The sequence below is a fragment of the Callithrix jacchus genome, chromosome 12, assembly GCF_049354715.1.
Source record: "Callithrix jacchus isolate 240 chromosome 12, calJac240_pri, whole genome shotgun sequence".
NCBI lineage: Eukaryota > Metazoa > Chordata > Mammalia > Primates > Cebidae > Callithrix > Callithrix jacchus.
The window spans coordinates 22,032,889-22,058,109 of NC_133513.1; the positions used below are offsets into that span (position 1 = coordinate 22,032,889).

Genomic DNA, 25,221 nt, shown 5'->3' on the forward strand with positions numbered 1-25,221 from the left:
TTTTGGCCTTGCATCCTTGCATACCTCTTTGAAGTTCTCTTGTGTTTCTGGCTCATGAAAATATTTACCTTGGTTTTGAGCCTGGCTGTATCTTTTTGATTTTTTTTTTTTTTTTACATTTTAAGCTATCATTGCTGTATGTTAAGTCAAACAGGCTACATCAAACATGAGCCTATTGTGTCATCATATTCAGAAGATCTGGTTTTTTTTTTAACATTTTGTTTGGAAATAATTTCAACCTTACAGAAAACGTGCACAAATGGTAGAACACCTGCATACCTTCTGTCTAGATGCACCTTTTTTAGCACTCTGCCCAGTTGCTTTATTATTTTATGTGTACCCATATGCTTATGCTTTCTCATGTATACACTCTCTTTCTTCTCTCTGTATGACATTTCCTAAACCGTTTGAGAGTAAGCTGCATATATCATGGCCCTAAATACTTCAGGTATATTTCATGAGAATAAAAATAATATTTTATATAACCACATTTTACATAGTTACCAACTTTAGTAAATCTAATACTATCTTGGTACCTTTATCTACTTTTCATCTGTATTCTAATTTTCTTAGCTGACCAAATAATGTCTTTATAGCATTTCTTTTCCCTTTAGAACAGTATTACTTCCAGGGTCATGTATTATAATTCTCATATTTTTTTGGTCTCCTTTAATCTGGAACAGTTCTCAACCTTTCTTTGTCTTATATAATCTTGATAATTTTTGAGTTACCCATGCCCTCCTCCCTTTTTTAACAGATTTTTACTTATTTTAGGTGTCTGTAGTGTTTGCTCACATTTAAATTCAGATTATGCATTCTTAGCTGAATTTCCTGGGGTGTTGCATCCAGAGGCAGTTATTATTCTTCTGCCTCTCTTTTGTGCTATTTATTTTTATTACCTGGTTAAGGTGTTGTCTGCTTTCTCTATTGCAGAGTTCTTATTTTTTCTCTTAATTCTAATAAATATGTGGGGACATATTTTAAGAATATGCTAATATTACTTGCGCCCAGGAGGTTGAGCCTGCAGTAAACTATTATTGTACCACTACACTCCAGCCTGGGATTACAGGTGTGAGCCACTAGGCTTAGTCAAGTGTTCTTTTTTATGTTTCTTTTGCTTTGGCTTGTTGAGCTTTTGAAATTTGTGGGTTTATCATTTTCATCAAATTAGGAAAAATATTGACCATTATTTCTCCCCATTATTTTTTCTTTCACCTCCCTCCCTCCTTTGGGCACTCCTGCTACATGTGTATTAGGCTATTTAAAGTTGTCCCATAGCTCAGTGATGTGCTATACATGTTTTTTTCCAAGTCTTTTTTCTCTCTGTTTTATTTTAGGTTGTTTCCATTGCTAAGTCTTTATGTTTCTAATTCTGCATGTAATCTGCTGATAATCTAATCCAGTGTGCTTTCACCTCACACATTGTATTTTGTACCTCTAGAAGTTAACTTTTGCTCTCTTTCATATCTTCCATGTTTCTTTCTTTTTTTTTCTTTTTTTATTATTATTTTTTTAATTGCATTTTAGGTTTTGGGGTATATGTGCAGAACATGCAAGATAGTTGCATAACATGGCAGTGTGTTTTGCTGCCTTCCTCCCCTTCACCTATATCTGGCATTTCTCCCCATGCTATCTCTCCCGAACTCCCCACCCCCTGCTGTCCCTCCCCTATTCCCCACAACAGACCCCAGTGTGTAGTACTCCCTTCCCTGTGTCCATGTGTTCTCATTTTTCATCACCCGCCTATGAGTGAGAATATGCAGTATTTCATTTTCTGTTCTTGTGTCAGTTTGATGAGAATGATGTTCTCTAGATTCATCCATGTCCCTACAAAGTACACAAACTCATCATTTTTGATTGCTGCATAATATTCCATGGTGTATACGTGCCACATTTTCCCAGTCCATTCTATCATCGATGGGCATTTGGGTTGGTTCCAGGTCTTTGCTATTGTAAACAGTGCTTCAATGAACATTCGTGTGCATGTGTCCTTATAGTAGCATGATTTATAGTCCTTTAGATATATACCCAGTAATGGGATTGCTGGGTCAAATGGAATTTCTATTTCTAGGTCCTTGAGGAACCGCCACACTGTCTTCCACAATGGTTGAACTAATTTACACTCCCACCAGCAGTGTAAAAGTGTTCCTATTTCTCCGCATCCTCTCCAGCATCTGTTGTCTCCAGATTTTTTAATGATCGCCATTCTAACTGGCGTGAGATGGTATCTCAATGTAGTTTTGATTTGCATCTCTCTAATGACCAGTGATGAGGAGCATTTTTTCATATGTTTGTTGGCCTCATGTATGTCTTCTTTTGTAAAGTGTCTGTTCATATCCTTTGCCTATTTTTGAATGGGCTTGTTTGTTTTTTTCCTGTAAATCTGTTTTAGTTATTTGTAAATTCTGGATATCAGCCCTTTGTCAGATGGGTAAACTGCAAATATTTTTTCCCATTCTGTTGGTTGCTGATTCACTCTAATGACTGTTTCTTTTGCCGTGCAGAAGCTGTGGAGTTTGATTAGGTCCCATTTGTCTCCTTTGGCTTTTGTTGCCAATGCTTTTGGTGTTTTGGTCATGAACTCCTTGCCTACTCCTATGTCCTAAATGGTTTTGCCTAGATTTTCTTCTAGGGTTTTTATGGTGCCAGGTCTTTTGTTTAAGTCTTTAATCCATCTGGAGTTAATTTTAGTGTAAGGTGTCAGGAAGGGGTCCAGTTTCTGCTTTCTGCACATGGCTAGCCAGTTTTCCCAGCACCATTTATTAAACAGGGAATCCTTTCCCCATTGCTTGTTTTTGTCAGGTTTATCAAAGATTGTATGGTTGTAGATATGTTGTGTTGCCTCCGATGCCTCTGTTCTGTTCCATTGGTTTATATCTCTGTTTTGGTACCAGTACCATGCTGTTTTGATTACTGTAGCCTTGTAGTATATATAGTTTGAAGTCCGGTAGTGTGATGCCTCCCGCTGTGTTCTTTTTGCTTAGAATTGACTTGGCTATGCGGGCTCTCCTTTGGTTCCATATGAAGTTCATGGTGGTTTTTTCCATTTCTGTGAAGAAAGTCAATGGTAGCTTGATGGGGATAGCGTTGATTCTGTAAATTACTTTGGGCAGTAAGGCCATTTTCATGATATTGATTCTTCCTAACCATGAACATGGAATGTTTCTCCATCTGTTTGTGTCCTCTCTTATTTCGTTGAGCAGTGGTTTGTAGTTTTCCTGGAAGAGGTCCCTTACGTTCCTTGTAAGTTGTATTCCTAGGTATTTTATTCTTTTTGTAGCAATTGTGAATGGCAGTTCGTTCTTGATTTGGCTCTCTTTAAGTCTGTTATTGGTGTATTGGAATGCTTGTGATTTTTGCACATGGATTTTATATCCTGAAACTTTGCTGAAGTTGCTTATCAGTTTCAGGAGTTTTTGGGCTGAGGTGATGGGGTCTTCTAGGTATACTATCATGTCGTCTGCAAATAGAGACAATTTGGCTTCCTCCTTTCCTATTTGTATACCCTTTATTTTTTTTTCTTGCCTGATTGCTCTGGCTAGAACTTCCAGTACTATATGGAATAGGAGTGGTGAAAGAGGGCATCCCTGTCTAATGCCGATTTCAAAGGGAATGCTTCCAGTTTTTGCCCATTCAGTATGATATTGGCTGTTGGTTTGTCGTAAATAGCTTTTATTACTTTGAGATACGTTCCATCAGTACCGAGTTTATTGAGGGTTTTTAGCATAAAGGACTGTTGAATTTTGTCAAATGCCTTCTCTGCGTCAATTGACATAATCATGTGGTTTTTGTTTTTGGTTCTGTTTATGTGGTGAATTAACGTTTATAGACTTGTGTATGTTGAACCAGCCTTGCATCCCCGGGATGAATCCTACTTGATCGTGATGGATACGCTTTTTGATGTGCTGTTGCAATCGGCTTTCCAGTATTTTGTTGAAGATTTTTGCATCTATGTTCATCATGGATATTGGCCTGAAGTTTTATTTTCTTGTTGAGTCTCTGCCGGGTTTTGGTATCAGGATGATGTTGGTCTCATAAAATGATTTGGGAAGGAATCCCTCTTTTTGGATTATTTGCAATAGTTTCAGAAGAAATGGTACCAGCTCCTCTTTGTGACCACCTGGCTCCCTGCCTCAGAGCCCTTTTTTGTCTCTTTTTAAGTTGAACGATTGACTTTCTCCCAGGCATTTCAGTCACCTGCTGATAGGGCACCGGGATCTGTGTGATTTCCCGTGCAGCGACCCACTGCGCCCGCTCAAATGTCACCTCCCGGGAATCTCCTGGTCTGGCTCACGGTCCAAGTCCTGTTCAATCAGATGGATATGCTAATCTGCCCTCCCAAATCTCAGATTGCTGGTTTAACAGGGCACCTAGATGAGTGCGTTTTGTGCGGAGTACCACTGCGTTGCGGCGCCAGCCGAAACGGCCGCGCCAGCTGAAACTGCTGCGCTGGTGTCCCGTGTCTCTCTTACACCTGGGAATTTCCTCATTCTGTGGGCAACAAAGATCCGTCTGGAAATGCGGCTTTCACTCACCCTCTGCGTCTGCACTGAGAGCTGCAATCTCGAGTTGCCCCTACCACGCCATCTTCCCAGACATCTTCCATGTTTCTAGTTAACATTCAGACTTTCTTCTAGCTTCTTAAATTCCAAAATATAGTTACAATAACTATTTTAACATCTTTGTCTATTAATTTGATAATCTGTCATTTTTACGTTAACTTAAATTGATTGGTTTTTCTCCTTATTATGGACTGTATTACATTCTCTTTTTGGCCTAGTAGCTTTTCCTCCCCCTCCCCCTCCCCTCCCCTTCCTTCTCCTTTCCCCCTCCCCCTCCCCCTCCTCCCCTCCCCCTCCTTCCTCTCCCTCCTTCCCCCTCCCCCTCCCTTTCCTCCTCCTCCTTCTTCTTCATAGAACTCAATGTGTTGCCTAGGCTAGTCTCAAACTCCTGGCCTGAAGCAATCCTCCCACTTCAGCATTCCAAAGTGCTGGGATTACAGGGTTGAGCCACTATGCCTGGCCAGATCCTTTTGAATTCTTACTTTTAAGGTTTGTTAGGTGGAACCAGAGTAAATTTTGTCCCACTACTGAAGCAAAACCATACTAAGTACTTGATCTCCATCAATTATGAGACTTTACACTTTAGCTTTTGGGAATCTGAACCATTCCTGGCCTTGTGTTAGACCTTGTGATTGTTCCCTCTAATCCTTTTGGGCATTCTTTCCTTGACCTTGCATAGTTTACTTACATGGATACACTAATCCCCATGTAACTGAATATTTGAGGAGAATTCTGTACAGATCTATCAGTTTCCTATCTTTTAAGAATTGCTGTCCTTCATTTTCCAACATTCTGAGAACTGCTATTCTCAGAATTTTTTTTTTTTCTGAGCACTTACCTGGGCCTCAAGGGTTCTTTGGGCATTATTGTTGTTATTTTAATAGACTTTAATGTTTAGAACAGTTTTAGGTTCACAGCAATATTAAATGGAAAGTATAAGGTGGGCACAGTAGCTTATGCCCATAATCTCAGGACTTTGGGAGGCTGAGGTAGGTGGATCTCTTGAGTCCAGGAGTTTGAAACTGGCCTGGGCAACTTGGTGAAATGCTACAAAAAAATTAGTCAGGCCTGGTGGCACATGCCTATGATCCCAGCTGCTCAGGAGGCTGAGTTGGGAGGATTGTTTAAGCCCAGGAGGTGGAGGTTGCAATGACATATGATTGCACTACTGTTCTCCAGCCTGGTGACAGAGTGAGACCCTGTCTCAAAAAAAAAAAAAAAAAAAAAAAAAGAGAAAGTACAGAGTTTCCATTTACCCCCATACCCCCATTCAAACAACTTCCACCACTATCAACAGCCTGTACCAGAGTAGTACATTTGTTAAAATCAATGAACTCATGATGACATGTAATTATCCAAGTCCATAGTTTACATTAGGGTTCTTTCTTGGTGTTGACAAATGTATAGTGACATATAGCCACCTTTATGGTATCATACAGAATAGTTTCATTGACCTAAAAAAAAATCTTTGATGAATATTCTCTGCCTGTTGGCAACCACTGATTTTTTTTTTTTTACTGTCTCCATAATTTTGCCTTTTTTAGAATGTTACATTGTTGGAATCATATTGTATGTAGCTTTTTAAAATTGGCTTCTTTCACTTAGTATATACATTTAAGTTTTCTTCATGTCTTTTCACCACTTTATAGTTGTTCCTTTTTAACACTGAATAATTATACGTTATCTGGATTTACCACAGTTTGTCCATTCACCTGCTGATGAGCATCTTGGCTGCTTCCAAGTTTTGGCAATTATGGACAAAGTTGCTATAAACATCTGTGTGCAGGTTTTCATGTGTGCATAAGTTTTCAACACATTTGGGCAAAAACCAAAGGGTGCAATTGCTAGATTGTATAGTAAAAGTGTGTCTAGTCTTGTAAGAAACTGCTGAACTTCCAAAGTGTCTGTGGTTTTGCATTACCACCAGCAGTGAATGAGAGTTCTTACTGCTCCACATTCTTTTCAGCGTTTGATGGTGTCAGTGTTTTGGATTTTGGCTATTCTGATAGATACGTATTAGTATGTCATTGTTTTAATTTGCAATTCCCTAATGACATATAATGTGAAGCATCTTTTCATATGCTTATTTGCTATCAGTATATCTTCTTTGGTGAAGTGTCTGTTCAGCTCTTTTGCCCATTTTTAAAATTGGATTGTTCATTTTCTTATTGGTGAGTTTTAATAGTTCTTTGAATATTTGGATAACAGTTCATTAACAATTAAGTCTTTGCAAATATTTTCATGAGGCTTTCATTCTGGCTTGTCTTCTCATTCTCTTTATCATATTTTTTTATAGTTTCTTAGTTGTTTAATGAGAGAGGATAAATCTAGTCTTTGTTATTCAGTCTTGGCTGGGGATGGAAATCCTTGTAAGCTGTATTTGAGAAAATTCAATGGCAGTCTAATTTTCTTGGTCTTATAAGTTATTTTTACTGAGGGTTTATTTTTTCCTTTATGTTTAAAGTCTAATTGTTTTACTAAGCTGTGTCTCAGAGTAGATCATTCCAAGTCACTTTTCCTTGGTACCCAAGGCCCCTAATATATAGGTTATAATTTCTTTTATTTCCAGAAGGTTTCCTTGGATTGTATTTTCAAGTATTCAGTTCCACTGCTTTAATTTTCTTCCTCATAGACTTCACCTATGCATGTACATTGTCCCCTCTTGGCCTATCTTTCATTCACCTACTTTCTCTCTGATCCTTTTGATTTCATTTGTATACTCCTAATTCTTTCCATGCTTTTCATTAATGCCCTTTATTACAATTTCACTTGAATCTATTCTTTCTTGACAACTTATAGTTTGCTTTTTTATATCCCCAAATGTTTGGCTGTTCATATTCAATTCAGTTTAGAATGTAATGTTAACTGTATCCTTTAACCACATGGTTGATTTTTTAGGGGGAAGAGTTTTCATTGGCTGAAATGCTTCAATTCTCGCTTGATTTCTTGGTTTTTGTTTTTGAGACAGGGTCTCACTCTGTTGCCCAGGCTGGAGTGCAGTGGCATGATCTGAGCTCACTTCAGCCTTGACCTCCCATGCTCAAGCGATCCTTCTGCCTGAGCCACCTGAGTAGCTGGGACTATAGGCATTTGCCAACATGCCTGGCTAATTTTTAAATTTTTTTAATAGAGGTGAGTTTCCACTATGTTGCTCAGGCTTGTTTCAAACTCCTGAGCTCAAGTTATCTTCCCACCTTGGCTTCCCAAATTGCTAGGATCACAAGCGTGAGCCACCATGCCCAACTGTTTCTGTTTTTTTAAATATTAGTTTAGATTAATATGGTCTGCTGTTTTCCAATTTTACTGATTTGTTTTGAACAAGGTTTTCATTCAAGAGTGTCTCTTACATTAGTTCTGCCTTCCTCAATGAAGTTTTTTCTTCTTTTTTTGTGCTTTTCCTCTACTTATCAAGGAATTCTACCTTTCCTCCCTTTCTTATTGTAGTAAAAAAACAAAAATTAACCATCTTAACTGTGTTTAAGTGTGTAGTTCAGTAGTGTTAAGTATATTTATATTCTTGTGAAAGAGATCTTAGAACTTTATTTTGCAGAAGTGAAACTTGGGCTAAGTTTCTTTGTATGCTTTGGGATTTATTATTATTGTTGGTATTATTGAGGCTTGGGCATTTGAAAAAATAGCCATTTGTTGTAGTCTTTATAGACTGCTTTGTGCAGGGGAGGACCTTCACCACTCAGCCTAATTAGAGATTTCATGACCTCCCAAACCTGTTCTGGAGATTTGTCTTCTCTGGGGTTGTGCATGTGCCTTTAGTTGTTCCTTGAGCCCCCTGTCTCTACTTCTTTTCAGAGCCCATAATCTTTCTTCCCCTGGTTTATTCCTGCAGCTCTAACAGTCGTGGTGATCACATCTGTTTTCAGTGGCTTCCAAACAAGGACTTCAGTCCTGTCAGCATTCTGAGTCAGGCGAGACAGAAAATAGTCCCTCAGACAGCCCCAGACTACCCAGAAGGTTGGACACATGGTCCACTCTTTTGTTTCCATCCTAAGGGAGCATCTATGGTGTGTGAGAAGCCCTGTTATGGCAGATAGGGAGGAGTGTGGATGGGAGCAAAAACAAAACATCACAAATTTGCCTTTCCCATTTACTGGAAACCCTTCTTGGTTTCATGCTGGTCTAGGTGCTATATAGCTTCTCGTGCAGTCTCTACAGTTCTCTCAAAGGTGTTCTGGTCCATATATTGTTGTTAACCCAATGTCTCTGTGGGAGTGTAAGAGGCTGAAGCGAAGCTTCCTAGTTCTCCATTTCCAAAATGACGGTGTGGTGTTGAGGGAAGGGAGGAATTGATAATATTGTTCGGAAGAGTTGGCATTCTTCACAGCAGTGTCTCCAAGCAGTACTACCTTTTCTCAATATATCTGATTCTTCTCCAGAAGCACTGCTTCTCTGGCTGCCAAGCCTCTTGCCTGTAGTCAAGTGCTGAGAAATGTCAAAATCATGACCTGTATTCCTTATTTGGCATTTAATTGGACTTTTTCTTTTGAGGGGTGATTTTTTTTTGTGCTTCACCTAATTCTTTCATGTCCCTCGATTTTTTTTTTTGACCAAATCTATTAAGCCTCTTCTCCCTTGCTTTCCCTACTCAACAGGCTTACAGCAGTTTACAATGGTGGGAGTTACACGTATTTATTTAAATACAGGTCATTTGAAAATTTTGTAATAGCTGTTGTCTCTTAGTAATGCCAAAGGTATGGCTTATATGTATTTTACTTTTATTCTTTATATTGATTCTGTGGTTCTCTGGGAAGCTGTGTGGTTTCACCATTTTCCTCTAGACCTGGAAGTCAGCCCCATATTACCTTTCAATGTGGGTAAAAGGCAACTACTGTTTATATTACTGTGGCTCATATCCAGGAGCCACAATAGAGTATGAGGTTTCTGCCTTATCCAGGCTGTGCTGTTCTCTACAGGTTCTTGAGGAGGCAAGAGTGGAAATCCCCCTGTTTCCCTTCAGCATTGTTCAGTTCTCTTTTAAGACCTTTTCATCCATCCTCACTGAAGAGATGAACAAAAGGGTAAGTGGATGGGTTCTGCTGAATGATTTATTTAATGACTTACTATAACCTCTCATCATTAAGGAAAGTTATATGTGCTTTATTTAATTTGTTGCATCTTTCTCTAGAGTTTTACTATCTGCATATTAACATATAAAAAAATTTTTATAAAAATGGGAGTCAGACTATGCATATTGTTTTGCAACTTTAATTTTTCATTTAACAGAATATCTTGTACAGCTTTCTGTATCACTATATATCTTATTTCCCTTGTTTTTAATGGCTACATAGTATTCTGCTATATAATATACCTATTAACAGCATTTTTACAAGTATTATTTGTAATAGCAAAAGTGCTATTACACTTCGGCTATTAGACTAAAAATAGCACTTTTGCTATTACAAATAATACTTCAGTGAATATCCTTGAACATTTGGCAAGTATTTATGTTAAAAAATCTTTGATGAATAATCCCATGCATTGACTCAGGATTTCAATTCTCTTTCCACATTCATTCTCATACTATATTCGGTTGTTTTTCCTGCAGGTGAGGATTAAGTGGACAGAGATATCAACTGTCTATGCTGGGCCATTTAGCAAAAATTGCGATCTCAGGGCTCTGAAGAGGCTGTTTAAGAGCTTTGGCCCAGTCCAGTCAATGACTTTTGTTCTTGAAACCCATCAGGTAAGACCAGAAAATTCAGATTTTGATTTTCTACATTAGTGTTAGACATTCAGGTGACTGCTGGGGTCATGCAGATAGCGAATACTCATGAAGTAAGTTGGATTGCTACCAACTGGAGTGTGAGACATACACTAATGAAGGCAGTTATTGACCCACAAGAATGTATATCCAGTATTGTGAGACCTTTTGGGGTGTGTGTGTGTGTGTGTGTGTGTGTGAAAGAATTGAGAAATCTGGCCGGGCACAGTGGCTTATACTTATAATCCCAGCACTTTTTGAGTTTGAGGAGGTAAGATTGCTCCAGCCCAGGAGTTTGAGACCAGCCTGGGCTATATAGTGGGACCACATCTCTACAAAAAAATTAAAAACAAGAATTGAGAGATCTGTCAATTTTCATATGTTGGCTCCCATTTTCTCAAATATCAGGCCATACAGAAAAATATGTCTGCTAGTAGAATATAACCTATGGTCCTTATGATTGTAACCTCAGCTTTAAATAATACACCCTTTCAAAAACAGAAGTAACTTTCATGTCTTAGAAAGTTACTTCTGTTTTTACAGAGTAGGCTCATGGCTTGGTCAAGATACAGGAGAAAGATTCTGGGAGGGCTTTTGTTGTTGTTGTTGTTATTAGTTCTCTAATCTCTTAGAGTAAGTTTGTTGTATTAGATTTATATTTACATAAAAGCCCTTTAAAGAAATTACTTTTATTTTAACAAAAATAATACTTGCATATGGTTTTAAAAATTTATATAGTTCAGGTTAGGCACAGTGGCTCACACCTATAATCCCAACACTTTGGGAGCCTGAAGCAGGTGGATCACCTGATGTCAGGAGTTTGAGACCAGCCTAACCAACATGGTGAAACCCCATCACTATTGAAAATACAAAAATTAGCTGGGCATGATGGCATGTGCCTGTAATTTCAGCTACTCAGGAGGCTGAAGCAGGAGAATTGCTTGAATCCAGGAGGCGGAGGTTGTGGTGAGCTGAGATTGCATCACTATATTCCAGCCTGGGTGACTGAGCAAGACTCTGTCTCAAAAAGAAAAATTTTTTTTAATATAGTTTAAAAGGACTTCACAAGTTAAGTCTTCATCTTCACAGTCATATAAATACCATATAATAAATACCATAGATAGACTAAAGCTTATGTTTGAACCAATAACGTCATTAGTACATTATCTAGAGACATGGGAGAAATTATGAAAAGAATTAAACATGGAAACAGCATAATAGAATGTTTGTAGAATGATATACAATAAAGGTAACAATGGGGAACAATGGAGACCTCCAGAGGGAAGAATTAGGCAGCTTGCTAAAGGAATTAGGGGAAGACTTCACTGCAAACATAGTGTTCCTTTAGAATTTGGCATGAGGTAACTATTCAGCTGGTGTATTACTATGTCTGAAAGTGAAGTAAAAAAAACACTTCTAAAGTCATATAAGTGCAGGAGCCTAGATATTTTTAATGTGCTGTCTCCAAAATTTTAAATTATATATATATATATATGTGTGTGTGTGTGTGTGTATATTTTTATTTATTTATTTTTGAGACAGAGGCCCAGCCCAGGCTGGAATACAGTGGTGTTATCTCGGCTCACCACAGCCTCTGCCTCCCCAGTTCAGACAATTCTTGTGCCTCGGCCTCCCAAGCAGCTGGGACTACAGGCTTGCACCACCATGCCCAGCTAATTTTTGTGTTTTTAGTAGAGACAAGGTTTCACCATATTGGCCAGGCTGGTCTTGAACTCCTGACCTCAAGTGATCTACCTCCCAAAGTGCTGGGATTACAGGCATGAACCACTGCACCCAGCTTCCAAATATTTTTACTAATAGCTTTTCTATGGCTAAAAATACAAATACTAAGATTGTATTTTTGTATTTGAGAAGATAGATTGGGGGATAAATGTATAGCAAAGGACATAACCTCTTTCTCTTGGCCCTTTTTTGGGGGGCGGGGGAGTAAAATACATATAACAGAAAATGTACCTTTTTTTTTAATATATAGAGATGGGGTTTCTCCATGTTGGTCAGGCTAGTCTCGAACTCCCAACCTCAGGTGATCTTCCCACCTTGGCATCCCAAAGTGCTGGGATTACAGGCTTGAGCCACCAAGCCCGGCCTAAAAAGTACCTTTTTAACCATTTTTAAGTGCCATTGAGTACATTGATATTGTGCAGCTGTCACCCCTATCCATCTCCAGAACTTTTTCATCATCCCAAACTGAAATTTCCTATTAAGCAATAATTTCCTATCACCCCTGATAATCATTGTTTTTCTTTTTGTCTTTATGAATTTGACTACTTTGTGTACCTCATATAAATGGAATCATACAATATTTGTCCTTTTATTTCTGATTTATTTCATTTAGCATGTCTTCAAGGTTCATTCATGTTATAGCATGTATCAGAATCTCATTTTCAAGGCAAATTAATATTCCATTTCATGTATATACCACATTTTGGTTATGCATTCATTAATTGATAGACATTTGTGTTGTTTCTACCTTTTCTTTTTTTTTTTCTTTTTGTTGAGATAAGGTCTTGCTCACCCAGCTGGAGTTCAGTGGCGTGATCACAGCTCACTATAGCCTCAGCCTCCTGGGTTCAAGCAATCCTCCCACCTCAGCCTCATGAGTAGTTGGGACCACAGGTGTTTACTACCATGCCTGGCTAATTTTTTGTAAGACAGGGTCTCTCTATGTTACCCAGGCTGATCTCAAAATCCTGGACTCAAGAGATCCACTCGTCTCAGCCTCCCAAAGTTCTGGGATTACAGGTGTGAGCCACTGTGACCAACCCTAGGTTGTTGCTACTTTTTGATGCTCACGAATAATGCTGTTATGAACATAGATCTACATGTCTCTGTTCAAGTCCCTGCTTTCAGTGCTTCTGGGCATATATCCAGAAGTGGAATTGATGGATCAAATAATAATTCTGTGTTTAATTTTTTGAGGAACCATTACACTATTTTCCACAGTGGTGATACCATTTTATATTCCTATTATCAAAGAACAAAGGTTCCAACTTATCTACCTCTTCACTGACACTTGTTTTCTATTTTATTTAATAATATCCATCCTAATGGATGTGAAGAGTGGTATCTCATTTGGGTTTGATCTGGATTTCCCTAATGATTAGTGATGTTGAGTATCATAGGCAATGTGTATTCACCTGTTTGCTCTTTTTTTTCTTATTTTTTTTTCAGTTCTAGCTACTCTGCAATGTTTGCCCATTTTTAAATCAGGTTGTTTGGGTTTTTTATTGTTGAATTGTGTGAGTTCTCTGTACATTCTGGATATTAATCTTTAATTAGATATGTAATTGCAACTATTTCTCCATTCTATGTGTTACTTTTTGATACTACTGTTAGTGTCCTTTGATATACAAAAGGTTTTATTTTTTTTTTTTTGAGACAAAGTTTCACTCTTGTTACCCAGGCTGGAGTGCAATGGCACTATCTTGGCTCACCGCAACCTCCGCCTCCTGGGTTCAGGCAATTCTCCTGCCTCAGCCTCCTGAGTAGCTGGGATTACAGGCACGCACCACCATGCCCAGCTAAATTTTGTATTTTTAGTAGAGACGGGGTTTCACCATGTTGACCAGGATGGTCTCGATCTGTTGACCTTGTGATCCACCTGCCTTGGCCTCCCAAAGTACTGGGCAAAAGGTTTTAAATTTTATGAAGTCCAATTTGTCTAGTTTTAATTTTGTTGCCTGCCTTTGATGTCATAGTCAAGAAACCATTGCCAAATCCAATGTCATGAAACTTTTCTGTGGGAAGGCTTTTACTGGTGCTATAGCTCAGATAATCACAAAGATTTAATTACTCTGAGTTACCAAACAGAAAAGCAGACCATTTGAAGATGTAGCCTATCCAGTGGAAGAACTTATCCCTCCCAAGCTTATAGGAGAGCTATGTGTCTAAAATTAAGCTAACAGACAAATGGGAATCTCTGCTCGTGAGTCGCAGTGATGACTTTAGTGATGCATAATAAATATTATGAAAAGCCGTTGGGTAATTCCATTTTAAATGACAAAGGTTAGTTATTGTCTGAAAACTAGTTCCTGAACTTTGATGATTCCATATAAAGTTGACAGTTTACAGTCAATACCTGTATAACCCAGCACAGCAAGGGCAACCATTCTGGTGGTTCTGGCCATAGTAGTTTCAATCCTTTCCCCAACCCCTTTAGCAGTTTGAGCTGGAAAGCAATGGTGAGGAAATCTTCATATTTCTGCAGCCTCATCTCTGTATACAGTATGAAGTCCTAGAAGCTGCCCAGCTGGCCATAGAGTCCTTGGATGGCATTCTGTTAGATGGTACCCGCATCAAGGTAGGGTAACAAGAGAAAGCCAAAAGCAGCCCCCTTTGCTCAGGTCTGGCCTACCACAGCCTGTATTTGTAGTGTTTGAGGACATATAGGAAACACCTTCAAGAGGCCCAGCCAGGCACAAGACTTTTACTATGAAAAGTCTTTAGCCAAATCTGACATTCTCCTACTGGCAGTGACTAAAGACATAACAGCTTTCATTTTTGTCAGAAATCATCCCGGGCTAGATTGGAGTCTTTCTTGTATTCTGTATTACTATTTAAGCCCCAAATGGTTTATTCTGGGTGGTTCTTTGTGGTTGCCCTTTCCTTCTTCTTTCAGGGAGATCAAATGATGGTATTGTGAGTTTCTTATGCACATAAACAGAATTTCATTAAGGGTTGGAGGCAGGAAACTGAAGAGAATATATTTACATGGAAATAGATGTATGTTTTATCAATTAAGTCTAATATAATTCAGTGAGACAGTTATCTTTAGTTTCCTTTTACAGAAAAGGAAGGAAACTGAAAAAATTTTAGGAAACTGAAAAATGAAGTTATTAGTAATGGCAAAATCTTCAATTATTTTTGCATCAACCTGATACTTGCTAGTATCCAACAGGCCTGAAAATTAAATTGATTTTTACAACTAATACCAACTTTGCTTGGTTAGGTGCAAAGACCTGTGACAGAGCTCACACTTGATTGTGACACCCTCGTGCATGAGCTGCAAGGAGATTCTGAAAATCAAGGCACTCTATATCTTTCTGGAGTGAGTGAAACCTTCAAAGAACAGCTGTTGCAGGAGCCCCGCCTCTTTCTTGGCCTGGAAGCTGTGATCTTGCCTAAAGATCTTAAAAATGGAAAGCAGGAAAAATACTGCTTCCTGAGTAAGTCTATGTGGGGAAGGAAACTGGGGTTGGCAATAACATGACGTCAGAGAAGGGAAGATTCACCTCCTGGGCTGGACCAGGGCAGCAGTTTCTGATTCTGTCCTTTTCCCATGGCCCTGGCCAGGCAGCTTGGATGGTGATCAGCTTCTTGACCCTTAATAACATAAGGTGGGTGTTCTTGCTTTCAGAATTCAAAAGTTTTGGCAGTGCCCAGAGGGCCCTCAGCATTCTCACAGGCAAGGACTGGAAGCTGAAAGGCAGGCATGCCCTAACCCCCAGGCACCTCCATGCCTGGCTCAGAGGCTTACCACCTGAATCAAGTTCCCCAGGACTTCGTGTTGTACCTTCCCGCTTGGAAGAGGAGGCCTTGCATGTGAGTGAGTGAAGGTGTCTTGGAGAAGGTGTCAGGAGAGTTCTACTCAGTGACACTTAATCCTGTAATCTTTTTTTTTTTTCTGTCCTGGCCTCGGTCTTATTTCACTTTGCAGCTTTCTCTAGTCCTGGCCACATCTCCTTTTCTCCCAGATCTCTCATTGTTTTGCCCCCTCCATACCTGCTAAACTTAGGTTTTTAGTCTTCTGGGTCTCCAAGGGACTTTGAGGGACCAAGGCAGGAGGTCAGAGAGCTGGATAATTATTCAGTGATCTAGTCTAGGGTTTCCAAAGTGTGGTACACACACAAGATAAATTGTGGTTGTCATAGATGGTCTTTTTTTTTGTTTCCACTTTTATGGTTATGGACTTGTCTTTTTATTAAATCTAAAACATCTGAATAGACTTGTTTTGCTAATACTTGTTAAAGTATACAACAACTACATTGAGCCTATGATTTTGTGGATGGTATCAGTTAGACAAGGCTAAGGAAAAAATTACCTCACTTTATGGAAAAATGTTAGAGGGATATATAAGCAGAAGAGTAGAGGTAGAAGGTGAATGGTTGAAGCTTGGGAAACCCTGTCTTAGTCTAATCTCTCTTACTTAGCAGATAAAAAGTAGGGGCTAGAGTTGGTAAGTCACTTGCCCAGGGTCACAAAGAGACTTAGTGGCAGAAGCAAGACCAGAGCCCTCATCAGCAATGTGGCTCCCCTAGTTTGGGGCTCTAGAAGACCTATCTGGAGGAAAGGACAGCAGCAGTCCTCCCCTGAGGAAGTCCTAAAGCAACTTGGAGGCCTGGGGATGCTGGGTCAGCAGAGAACCTTCAGTGTGGGCTCCAGCATTAGACAAGGGATTTGTCTGGAACCTTTACTGGAATCCTGTAGCCTTAGAGTGGGTGGAAGAGTGTTACAGCCCTTCCAAAGGTAGCCAGAGAGTGTTCTGGCTGAGTGTTGACACATGGCTTTGATCACAGACTCTGAAAGTGGACCATCCGAAGATAGCAGCCTGGCGCTGGGGCCAGAAGATTGTAAAGCTCTACAACACATTGTGTGCGGGCACCCTCTGCCTCATTCTACTGCCAGGAACCAAGAGGTAAGGACTAGACAGAGTATCCCTTCAGGACTATGTCCCCTGGGTTTCAGCTGTTCTTAGAGAAAAAGTCTTTTGCTGATGTTTAGGCACATAATGGGGTCTTACATGAATCATATTTTTAATTCTCACGGTTCTAAGAGACAGGCATTGTATTCCCATTTCACATTTATATGCTCTTGTATAACTACATTTATTGGTCCCTCAAGGAGATAGTTTATCCCCAGTTAAAACTAGGGGTCTTATGTCCTTCTTACTCCTCTCTGAAGTAAGAAGTAGCTGCTAACTCCACTTGAGTAAAAAAAAGTAAAGCCTCAGAACAAGGCCTAAGGCTTAGGTGTAACCTCCCCACATATGAGGATTGTGTTCCTGCCTTCTGTATCATTTACCCCACTGACACCTCTGCTTTAAGAAATAACAGGGCCCATTTTGCTGATTCTAAGCCTGAGGAATACTGGGGCAGGACTCTGAGTCTAGTTCCAGCTTAATCACCTATCTCCTTCACAAGTGGCCAAGCTACTTCCCCACTGTAGGTCTCAATTTCCTTTCAGTAACATGAGGGATTTGGAATAAATCAGTAATTTTCAAACCCTTTTAACTGTAAACCCTTTCTTTAAAGAAAAATTGATGTTAAATCTTGAAGCATAAAGATGGGCAGTTTTGGAATGAGTGAGTGAGCAGCTAAATGAAGGACTGTATATTGGAGGAGGAAGGGAAAGAAGACAGTGGCTTATTTGAACAATTTGTAAACCTTGGATGTGTTAATTTTAAAAACTCTCTTAAGATTCTGACATCTGGCTAGGCACAGTGGCTCATGTCTATAATCCCAGCACTTTGGGAGGCAAAGGTGGGTGGATCATTTGAACTCAGGAGTTCAAGACCAGACTGGGCAACATGACAAGACCCTGTCTCTACCAAAAATAGAAAAAAGCTGGGCAGAGTGACTCACACCTGTAATCTCAGCACTTTGGGAGGCCGAGGCAGATGGATCATGAGGTCAGGAGACCGAGACCATCCTGCCTGGTGAAACCACGTCTCTACTAAAAATATAAAAATTAGCTGGGCATGGTGGTGCATGCCTGTAATCCCAGCTACTTAAGAGGCTGAGGCAGGAGAGTCACTTGAACCTGGGAGGCAGAGGTTGGAATGAGCCGAGATCACGCCACTGCACTCCAGCCTGGGTGACAGAGTGAGACTCCATCTCAAACAAACAAACAAAAGACCCAGCCAGGTTTGGTGGTGTGTGCCTGTGGTCCTAGCTACTCGGGAGGCTAAGGCACGAGAATCACTTGAAACCGGGAGGCAGAGGTTGCAATGAGCTGAGATTGCACTACTGTACTTCAGCCTGGGCTATAGAGTGAGATTCTTGTCTCAAAAAATATATATATATATTCTGACATTCTAAGAGTTGACAGAGCATGAATACCTCTGGCCTTGAAGCTGGATCAGAAATTCATATCCTGTCATAAAGTTCTTTTAACATGTATCTGAGGGCCATTAGGGGGATGGTCTACCTGCTGGGCAGCTAGAAAGAACTGCTTTCTCTGAAAAGCAGAAACAAGTATTAGGTGTTTAGATTGGGGGGATGAAAACATCTTAGACCAACAGACTTTAAACAGGCTTGTCGGTGAGCTAACAGGAACAGGGTAAAAAGTGACCATAAGTTATCAGTAAAAGCTTTTTGGTTAAGAGGTGGACTCTGGGGAACAGACAGACTTGTCCTTGGATAGCTCCTCAGGGGCAGTGAATGGTGGTAGATGGGCTGGGTTTTCATGTTCCAATGTAGAATACTTATAGAGCAGTCCGCCACTGTGTAGGTAAACTAAGTGAAGAGTAGCCCAAATTATTGTTGTTCCTAGATATTCCAAAAGGGGTGAAGCCAGAGGAGGAAGTGCTGGGGTTAGAGAGCAAAAACATTTAAGTTGTGACTTGAGACAGAGATCTAAGATAAGTTTGAGAAGTCAGGAGAATTAAGCCTCTCTGGAAGCAGCAAATCCTGAGGTGAAGAAACCTGAACTAGTCCTGTCTTTTAAAAGTCACATTCTGATTTCTGTAGACATACTGATCAAACTCACAGCAGTAGTATGCATTTCCCCAGGCTGTGGAAGCTTGCTGTGTGACAGACTTCTCTGGGCCTTGTGTGTGCAGCTGCGTCTATGATGGCAGCAGATACTCTTGGGAAACCTTGGGAAAAAATGAATAGCTAAAACAATAGAAGGTTTCCTTAGGCTGGGGTCTTGACTCGGCTCTTAACCTTACATTTTTGGTAGTGCTCAAATTAATATTTAAAACAACAGTAATTTATCAAACCCAGGTACTGTGCTAAATACTTTCATATGTATTTTTGGTTGAGGTTGTTAGAATCTTTATTTAACAAAGTAGAGAAAAAGTCTCAGATTAAGCAGTTTTCTAGGGTCACAGAGCTAGCAAGTGCAGTCAGGACTTGAACCCTGATGGTGTGTCTGACTCCAGAGCAACTCTTCTGCCCTTGAAGCTCTAGTTCTCCATACACAAAAGTCTAGTGTTTGCAAGTTTAAGTTCAGATATCAGGTGGAGACAGATTCTGTTTGTCTTTGCTCATTTCTGCCTGCTTTGCCTCAGAGAGCTCCTCAACTCTAACCCAATTCCATGAATATTTATTACAAGGTGGCAGGGAACTAACATGTATTGAATGGTTCCTAAATTCCAAGCACCATGCCAGATTTTCTACAACAAGCATTATTAAATAAGTTAATGATTTATAACATTTTTCAATGTTAATGTAACATTTTTCAAACAGCCACTGGCACCTAGCAGGTGCTACAAAAGTATGAAATGAACCAAGATTAAGACTAACAGCAATTTATAAGGGCTCTAATGACAGATTGCTATTATTGATATCCTGGTTCTGTTACTTTACAGTTGTATGACTTGAGCAAGCCATATAATGTCTATGAGCTTGTTTACTTTTTAAATGAGGATAACACTTGTACCTACATCAGTGAGCTATTTTGAGGGTAAATGAGACAAGTGCTTAGAACAATGCTTGACATGTAGTAAGTGCTCAGTGTATGTTTGCTATTGTTGGTTCTCTTCACTAAATCCCTGTGAGATAGTAATTTAAATATATTCATAGTTTTATAGATATGCCTCATATCTCTTAATTGGTAGAGGTAGGATTTGAATCTAGGCCTCTGGGACTCATCAGTGCTTTCTCCATTAAACCACCTTCAGCAGGCAGCTTTCCATAAACCTTCCTGCCCTTGCCCCATGCATACATACACATACTTGAAAAAAACATCTCTAGGCATTTATAACCACTCATTAAACCTTATGCATTAAAACCTACTTTTGTTTCTCATTTATTGCAGCACTCATGGTTCACTCTCTGGCCTAGGACTGATGGGAATAAAAGAGGAAGAAGAAAGCACCACCCCAGGCCTGTGTTCATGAGTCTGCCTGCCATGTTTCCATGTGCCATTTCTTACCCCTTGCAGACAATGGCAAAGAATGTGGTCAGGCTATAGCCTCTCCAACCAGCAGACAGCTTTTGGGGAAACGTGGTATAGCAGCTAAAAGAGTTAATTTGTTTATATGGCATGTATAAGTTTTCAATAAATGCCTAAAGTTCAAGCATAATATGGGTGTCCACAGATTGTTTCTTTATGTCATTGAGTTTATATGCAGAGGCACAGTAGCAGGTGCTCATTCCATGTAGCACCCCTCTTAGTGGTATATACTGATAAGGAAACCAGGAGGAATGATTTCTCTATGCAGAAAACCAGTCAGTATGCAGTTTGTCAAAGTTGTGATGCCTGTGAAGCAAATTTCTTTAAGATAAACTGTTTTCTTATTGATAGCTCTTATAAAATTGAAGGACAATAGACTGAAGTGAAAATTCTGGCAAGTCCACCAGGCAGTGGAGTGGAAGATTGTTTTAGCTGTTTTTGTTTTGTTTTGTTTTGTTGTTTGTTTGTTTGTTTTTTGAGACAGTCTTCCTCTGTCTCCAGGCTGGAGTGCAGTGGCGTGATCTCGGGTCACTGCAACCTCTGCCTCCCGGTTGAAGCAATTCCCCTGCCTCAGCCTTCCGAGTAACTTGGGTTACAGGTGCGCACCTTGATGCCTGGCTTTTTGTATTCTAGTAGAGATGGGATTTCACCATGTTGGCCAGGATGGTCTCGATCTCTTGACCTCATGATCCGCCTGCCTCAGCCTCTCAAAGTGCTGGGATGGGATTATAGGTGTGAACCACTGCACCCAGCCTTTTTTGTTTTGTCTCCCACTTTCACCAAGCTGGAGTGCTATGGTGCCATCCTGGCTCACTGCAACCTCTGCCTCCTGGGTTCAAGCGATTCTCCTGCCTCAGCCTCCCAAGTAGCTGGGACTACAGGCGCATGCTACCATGCCTAGTTAATTTTTGTATCTTTAATAGAGACGGGGTTTCATCATATTGGCCAGGATGGTCTCAATCTCCTGACCTCGTCATTGGCCCATCTTGGACTCCAAAAGTGCTGGGATTATGGGTGTGAGCCACCGCTCCTGGCTGATTTTTTTCGTTTTTTTTAACCAGCCCTGGAAACCCCTTCCATTCCACTTTTAGGAATCCTCCTTCCCTTCAGAATGTGGCTGCAGTGCCACCCTTCACCAGAAGGTGCCTCCATCACACCATCTTTCTCCCTGGTAACCGGAAACTTGAAATTTAGTAAAAGCCAGTGCTCTGCGTTTTAATCAACTCTCAAACTGATAACAATCTGTGCTGGAAAGGACATGGGCCATAGGCACCCAATTCCAAAACCAGTAGAGATATTAACTGCCCTCCAGAAAAGATGAATCTGGCATACAGTATATATCATACCCAAAAACCTTGTAGATTGCTCTGTACACTGAGACCCTGCAATTCTACTTCTACAGCATTATTCTAGGGTACTAGGATAGTTTCATAAAAACATGTAATGAAGGAGATAGCACAGGGTTATTACAGTGGAGTTCTGGGTAGCCGGTTCTAAAGTGTGTGCGTGTGTGTGAGAGTAAATAAAATCTTCAGTGAAAGAGATCTTCAAGAAGAGGCAGTAGACCTCTAGATCCAGAATGCTTGACTTTGAATCCCAGCTTTTTAAATTATTAGTTGTGTGAACTTAAATAAATTACTTAACATTTCTGTGCTTGGGGTAATGATATGTATCCCAGATTACAGATTAATGAGATTATACATTCACAGAACTGTATATGATTTGTTGTATGAAGTCTGGAGGGATACAGAATAGCATGTAGTTTGAGTCCACTTTTGTAGGAGAAAATGTACATAGCTATACATAGGCTTCTATCAAAATCTACAAGGCTATTTGCCAAAATGTTAACAGCATTTATCTGTGGCTAGTGGCACTGACAAATTAGGTTTTAACAAATGCTCTGTGTAGACTCAATTTTTCTTAACATTCAACATACATTGCTTTTATAATTAGAAAATAATTCTTACCAGCTGCTGTCAGGAGAAGAAGAAAAAGATAATTCTACTTAAAATAACTCTTAGGGTTGGGCAGTTGGAGCAGTGTTTAATCCTGTAAATGTAGCTTCATAAGATCTGGTCCTATATTAAAGTTTAAATGTAGCTTCTATAAAATCTGGCCTTGTATGGAACCAGAGCTGAAGAGCTTGAATGGGGATCAAACACTGCAACTTGATTCAAGTCCCTTCATTAGGAGGAAAGTTCTCCAGGTGAACTGCCAACTCCCGCTGCAAGGCCCTGAGAACAACTCGAAACTGACAGTGTTGTTGGGTTCCTTCCTGCCCATCTGAATGCCAAAGCTGTGGGAGCTTACCTGCTGTTTACTTCTTGAGGCCCAAGTCCTAAGAGACAAATTAAGTGCCTGCCGTGGATATGAACAGGCCTGGGTCAAAGCTTCACCTCCCACACACAGCTAAGTATTTTTGGACAAGTCACTTAACCTCATGTGAGGCTATTTCCACAGCTGTATAAAATGAGGAAATAACTACTTTTGATTATTGAGAAGTCAAAGATCTGGTTTGTGGCAAATGACACAGTAATACACTATGTGTGAATTATTTTCTCTCTCTGGGCCTCAGTTTTCTCACCTTTAAAATGGGGGACATTAGTGCTTTATAAGGTTACAGGTATTAAACTAGGAAAAGTCAAGATTAAGTCCTGAATAAATGACATACTTTTTTACTAAGCATCATCTCCCTGTACCGAGGGCACTCCTCTTGCTCCCAAGAATAGCCAAGGCCATTTTTTTTTCCTTAGGAGAAAGGGTAGGGCTAAAGGTCTCCCCCTAGGATCCAACTCCAGAACTCTGCAGAGATGGGCCTGCATCCCAAGGCCTCTGAGACCTCAGTCTGCACACACTGTTCTTTTGCCTGATGCTCCACCTTTTGGAAGCCAAAGCTGCCAGCTTGGCCTCTTGCAAAACACACATTCCATTCATAAGTGCGTTTGTGCATTTTTCCTCCCACACCCTTCTAGGCAGCCAGCACAGAGCTGCCAAGGCAGCTGCTGGAGAAGCAGCTTCTTCTTATGGGAGAAAAGCAACTCCAAGGGCTTTTACACCATTCCTGTTTAGGCTTTGAACACATTACTCCCATTTTCTGGTCTCCTTGCCCATAGTGGAGTTGTTCATTTCTTTTTGTCTCCCTTTTTGTAAATAACCTCTTCCCTATTATAAAGGAAACCTATTAATGAAAATTTGAAAAATACAGAAAAATTTAAATCACAATTGATCCCACCATCCAATGACTGCCCATATTTTATAATTCTATTTTTTCCATGATACTGTTATTCAAAAGCAGTTTTAATAGCTATATAATATTCTAGCATTGATGCATGCCATAATTTCTAAAACAGTTCCTTTTGACATTAAAGTTGTTCCCAAATAATGCTGCCAATGATATCCTTGCACATACATCCTTGGCAGCTCTTTTAGGAAAAGTTCCTAAGTGAAATTATTGGCTTAAAGAGTATGAATACATGCTTTTAATTCCAAAAAGGCTTTTACTGTTTACTAGCATAGATTTCAAATTTTTGCTAATTTAAGTTTTTCATTGTATATTTATAATATCTGTTTATTTGAAAATGTGTTAGATTGACAACCTGCTTTTTTCCCCAGGTTTTTGGTCAATTATTTTTCCTAAGTGAGCTGTGCATATATCCCTTGCCATTTTTCTGTGGGGAAGCCAGGTACTTTTCCATACTGAAGTTTTAAGAGCATCTTATGGATTCACTATAGTATAGTGTCTGTTTATAAACTATTAAAAATTTTGGTTTGCTCTTTTTTTTATATGGAGTCTCACTGTCGCCCAGGCTGGAGTGCAGTGGCAATCTCGGCTCACTGCAACCTCCACACCCCGGGCTCAAGCAATTCTCCTGCCTCAGCCTCTCGAGTAGCTGGGATTACAAGCACCTGCCACCACGCCTGGCTAACTTTTGTATTTTTATGAGAGACAGGGTTTCACCATGTTGGCCAGGCTGGTCTCGAATTCCTGACCTCAAGTGATCCGCCTGCCTTAGCCTCCCAAAGTGCTGGGATTACAGGCGTGAGCCACCGTGCCCAGCAGTTTGCTTTTTAAGGTACATCATTTTATGTTTAGTCTTTTGTGATTTCTTCTATTTACTTTTATGCTTACAAAGTCCTGACTGCTTGTCTGCTTCTGCCCCTCCCAAAAAAAAAAAAAGTCCTGACTGATCTCTGGATACAATGACAAGTTAATGTATTTCTAATGATTTAATTTCTATACTTCATAGCCTTATTTTTCTTGGAATTTATTTTGGCATATAATAACTTTCTCCCAAATATTTAGGAAAGTTTACCCAATTATCTATCTTTACTTACCCAATAAAGGAGGATGCTCCTTTATAAGTCCATGTGTATACTAGGGCCAGTATACATGTTTTCTTCTGTCTTGTTCATGTAGTGGTACCACACTATTGTGTAGCTCTATAATATACTAGCAGTTTTAGCAGCACCACGCCAGATAAGCACAGGGCCCATGGAGAGTCCCCATCAGCATGGATTGCAAAACACTGTAGAGTTAAGATGCTTTGCTGCTGACTGCACTGGTGCTGCTACATTCCACCAGGACTTTTTCAGCACCTGAGTCAAGAGATGGGATAAGGGCCAGAACACCGAACAGAATGTTAAACTCAGGTAGGAGCCTTATGCTTTTAAGATAGGGCATCCTCAGAAATCAACATAAAGGAAGGGAAATGGAGAGGTTAGGCAAGCTCCCTAATCTCATCAGGCAGACTAACCCTTTTTGACCTACGTCAAAACTCAGCTAGAAGGATGACTTCCAGAGCT

The 25,221-nt window shown here is 40.0% G+C and overlaps 1 protein-coding gene across 12 annotated transcripts in view; it reads left to right on the top strand.

Moving 5' to 3' along the window:
- Window positions 1-20,548, top strand: part of REXO5 (RNA exonuclease 5) — a 50,293-nt gene extending 29,745 nt beyond the window's left edge. For 4 of the 12 annotated variants that reach the window (XM_078344838.1, XM_035267131.3, XM_009009271.5 and 1 more), the window contains exons 14-20: window positions 9,491-9,595; window positions 10,123-10,260; window positions 14,507-14,599; window positions 15,248-15,464; window positions 15,656-15,840; window positions 16,815-16,933; window positions 20,281-20,548. In XM_078344838.1, coding sequence (XP_078200964.1) covers window positions 9,491-9,595; window positions 10,123-10,260; window positions 14,507-14,599; window positions 15,248-15,464; window positions 15,656-15,840; window positions 16,815-16,933; window positions 20,281-20,362 — 939 coding nt within the window. In that variant the 3' untranslated portion in view covers window positions 20,363-20,548. Of the gene's footprint in view, window positions 1-9,490; window positions 9,596-10,122; window positions 10,261-14,506; window positions 14,600-15,247; window positions 15,465-15,655; window positions 15,845-16,814; window positions 16,934-20,280 lie in introns of all 12 variants that reach the window. The other 8 variants (XM_017978790.4, XM_017978789.4, XM_035267130.3 and 5 more) reach the window with 3 other exon arrangements.
- The last annotated feature ends 4,673 nt before the right edge of the window (window positions 20,549-25,221 follow it).